Here is a 4,042-nt window from a genome sequence, read left to right as displayed (position 1 = left end):
GAACCGTTCCTTCCCCGGGCTAGCCGGACCTCTCCAGGGCCCGGGGGCCGGCCTCCCCGGCCGGCGCGGAGCCCACATCTGGAAGCCAGGCCCGGCCAGGCGGACCCGGCGCCCCCGGAGCACGGACGCCCGGCTTAGCGCTCAAGAAGGAGAATGACCTCTCCTGAAAAGACTCAAGCACTTTTTTCCTCTCCACTGAAACCCGGGGCACAGCCCATTTTGAACCAGAATAACTTAGTCTGACAACAGATTCTTCCTCTGTTCACAGCTGTCCCAGAGGGAGGAGCTGAAATCTGAGCCTCTCGGCTGTGATTGGACCCTTCTCGCAAAAGAGAGGAAAAAAAGGCCTCCCCGCCGCCACCGCGGGCTCAGTCCGCGAGGAGCCCGCGACCTGGCGGCGCCGCACGCGCACCTGCCGGGGCCGCGATGCTGTAGGACCGCGCGCCCCGCGCCCCGCGCCCCGAGCCGCCGCCAGGATGCCGCGCTCATTCCTGGTCAAGAAGCATTTCAACGCCTCCAAGAAGCCCAACTACAGCGAGCTAGACACACACACAGGTAAAGGGGGGGCCCGACGCCTGCATCTCCATCTATCTATAAATAGGTAAACGCAGGGGCGCGCGGCCGCTCGGCTTCTGTTACAAAAGAGCCGGAGACCGAGCTGTTTGCCTCGAAACAGGGTCGCGAAAGAGCGGTCATTCCTCTGATCATCCAGGCTCAGGTTTAATTCAAAACTTTCAAACTCTGAACTGGCTAGGAGAACTTCCTTCGGCTCGTCCATCGTCCTGTTCCAAAGCGTGTACATACTTGCATAATGAGTACGTGGAGGGTGGGTGAGGCGGTGCGTAAACGTTGAATTACTGCTTTTTTCCCCATGTAATAAGGCTCCTTTCCTGCAGAAAGCGGCTTGATTTACGCCGATCTTTGTACTCACAGGCGTAAGCCCTGCAACCAGCCCACGCATAAAATGGAAGAGAGCTTTTCTGTATCTCTGAAAAGAGTGGGTAGGTTTTCCCCTCGCTGGGCTGCGCTCCCTGGCCGCAGGGCAGGGCAGACCCCGGCACACTCGGTGTGCCGGGGACACAGCTGTGCCTTAAGGGCAGTGACCGCCAGCAGCAACGGTGGAGAAGAAATGTCCTCCCAACGCCTGCGCCTTCTTACAGGGTCTGTCTTCTCGTAACCAAGTCCTGCGCGTGTTGCCAAGCAGCTTCTTCGTGCGTTTTTGAAGCTGCGTTTCAGCTCACTCTCCTCTCCCCTCCTCTCTCCTCCCAGTGATTATCTCCCCGTATCTCTACGAGGGCTACCCCGTGCCTGTCATCCCCCAGCCGGAGATCCTCAGCTCGGGAGCCTACAGCCCCATCACCGTGTGGACCACAGCAGCTCCCTTCCACGCCCCGCTGCCCACCGGCCTCTCTCCTCTGTCGGGATACCCCGCATCCTTGGGGCGAGTGAGTCCCCCTCCGCCATCTGACACCTCTTCCAAGGACCACAGCGGCTCCGAAAGCCCCATTAGCGATGAAGAGGAAAGACTACAATCCAAGCTTTCAGACCCCCATGCCATCGAAGCTGAAAAGTTTCAGTGCAATTTATGCAGTAAAACCTATTCGACCTTCTCTGGGCTGGGCAAACACAAGCAGCTGCACTGTGCCGCCCAGTCAAGGAAGTCTTTCAGCTGCAAATACTGTGACAAGGAGTATGTGAGCCTGGGCGCCCTCAAGATGCACATCCGGACCCACACGTTACCTTGTGTCTGCAAGATCTGCGGCAAGGCGTTCTCCAGACCCTGGTTACTTCAAGGGCACATTAGAACTCACACTGGTAAGAGAAAACCTAGTCAGGGATGTTACTGATGGACCGAAGGAAGCTCTGGGCTGGCTGTCGGAGTTGCATTAAGTGGCGACACAGTGCTTTTAATGATGGATGATCATTTTTAGCTACTGCCTGACGACTCGAAAAGTCGTCAGAGCACCAAGGGCCCCATTGCTTGCTAACACTCTCTGCTCCCGGGACCGCAAACAAGCATTTAGACTTTGGAAAGTAGATTCAGGAGGTTTGGTCTCAAAGATCAGTTAGCAAATCAGGAAAGATGTGCTTGAATGTGTGTTCTGTGAAATGGCTCCCAATAATCAGCAAGTACAAACGTTGCTGTCCCAATCAATTGATCAGGGGGACAGAGAGAGGAAGGTTTTGATTTTTGGTTTTGGTTAGTTTCATTCTTGCTGTGCTATCTCTCACCCCACAGCAAGCTGGATAGTTAGAGCTGAATTTGCTTTCCGTTGTTTGCTTTTGTTTTGTTTTTGCTGCCGAATTTTCTATTCCTAGCACAAAATTACCCTTCAGGGAGTCGAGGCATTTATCCAGGCTTTGTCATAACACGGAAGGAGGGAAAAGGGGAAAGGTTGGGAAATTTGGGGAGGAGCTGGCCGTTAGCTGCACCTGCTGAAGCAGAGAGCCTGGACAAGCGAAGCCCTGGGACGACAGGAATTATTTCTGCGTGACTGGTGGCAGGAATCATATTCTTAAATTTTTTTTAATTTGATTTTTTTTTTTTTTAATGCAACAGTCACATTTGTCTTAAAGGGCCAGACATTAAAACAAGTGTCTATTCTGGGGGATTTGAATCAAGTTTGGCTGTTTCTCATGCTTTGGGCTAAATGTGGTGGTTGCTCATAAACGTTATCTGGCTTTGCGTTTCCTCTGAAAACACTGATTGTCTTTCTTTCTCCCCCCGCCCCCCCATCCCACCCCCCAGGGGAGAAGCCTTTCTCCTGCTCTCACTGCAGCAGGGCCTTTGCAGACAGGTCAAATCTGAGGGCTCATCTGCAGACACACTCGGACGTCAAGAAATACCAGTGCAAGAACTGCTCCAAAACCTTCTCCCGAATGTCTCTTCTGCACAAACACGAGGAATCTGGCTGCTGTGTAGCACACTGAGTGACACAACCCATGTTTACTCAAGCAGAAGGCATTTCTTCACTCCGCCTCCGAATGACAAGTAAAAGTCCAAAGGCATTTTCTCTTGTGCTTACCGACCAAAGAATATGTATACACACACACACACACACACACACACACACACACACACAGAGCTTCAAGAGCACGGGCATCCATGTGTGTCAAGTTAATCCTTTCCATGTGAAGTTTAAAATTACTATATATTTACTGACAGCTAGATGGAGAGGATAAAAGACAAAAATCTTTCTCTTCAGAGATGAAGCAAAAAGCACATTGTGCATCTTTTCTTACTAAGAAAGAATGCAAAGATTTACATCGCTGCCAAATCATTTCACTGAAAAGAACAGTGTTGCCTTGTAACGGAATTTGTCATAGAATTTCCTATAGGAAGAGAATCTGCCAGACCCTATCTCAGGTGCCTTATAAAGTATTCCAAGTTTACTTTATTACATGTCTGATGTCAGGTCACCATCCTTGAGCTAAAGCCTGTTTTGATTACTGGTCATACTTTAAACTGTGTTTTTAAGGGAGGGAGGGAGGGGGAGGGGGGGAGAGATGAAGAAAGAACAAGAAGAAAAAACACAGGAGAATGTATTAAAAGTGGGTTTTTTTGTTCTTTTTTTTTTTTTTTTTTGCCAATAAATAGTATGTGCCTTGGGGGAGACGGGAAAGACTAGCTTTGAACATTCCTGGTGCATGCTCCATGTCATACTTTTTAAAAGAAGTTTTGATGATTTTCTAAAAATTTTAATTTTTTAAATTTTAATGATTTTCTAACGATGGGAATAAGTGCAACAAAGGATTTTTGGAAACTCTGTGATGTACTTAAACTATTTTAAACGCATACAAGAAATGCAATCCACACAGCACCCTTTGCAACTGCCTTTTGAATTAATTGTATAGTTGATGAGTCCATGTAAATTTGTGTTTATTTTTATATGATTGAATGAGTTTTGTATGAAAGTGAGAAGTTGTCTATAGCTAATGCCTATAAACAACCTGAAGACTTGTGAAATTCACGTTTCTTTTTTAAAAAACAATTTTCAAGGTTCTTTTTTACAATAAACATTTTTGATTTAAAATCTATTGT

General features: G+C 48.6%; 1 protein-coding gene across 1 annotated transcript; it reads left to right on the top strand.

The window, feature by feature from the left end:
• The first annotated feature begins 383 nt into the window (after window positions 1-383).
• On the top strand, window positions 384-3,466 carry SNAI2 (snail family transcriptional repressor 2). The gene is made up of 3 exons (XM_061171608.1): window positions 384-555; window positions 1,270-1,815; window positions 2,750-3,466. Exons 1-3 carry the CDS (start codon window positions 477-479, stop codon window positions 2,929-2,931), a joined length of 807 nt encoding a protein of 268 aa, XP_061027591.1. The 5' UTR covers window positions 384-476; the 3' UTR covers window positions 2,932-3,466.
• The last annotated feature ends 576 nt before the right edge of the window (window positions 3,467-4,042 follow it).

This window comes from Eubalaena glacialis, chromosome 17 (genome assembly GCF_028564815.1).
Source record: "Eubalaena glacialis isolate mEubGla1 chromosome 17, mEubGla1.1.hap2.+ XY, whole genome shotgun sequence".
NCBI lineage: Eukaryota > Metazoa > Chordata > Mammalia > Artiodactyla > Balaenidae > Eubalaena > Eubalaena glacialis.
Note: the sequence above shows the minus strand (reverse complement) of the source record. Positions and strands in the feature narration are given on the sequence as shown.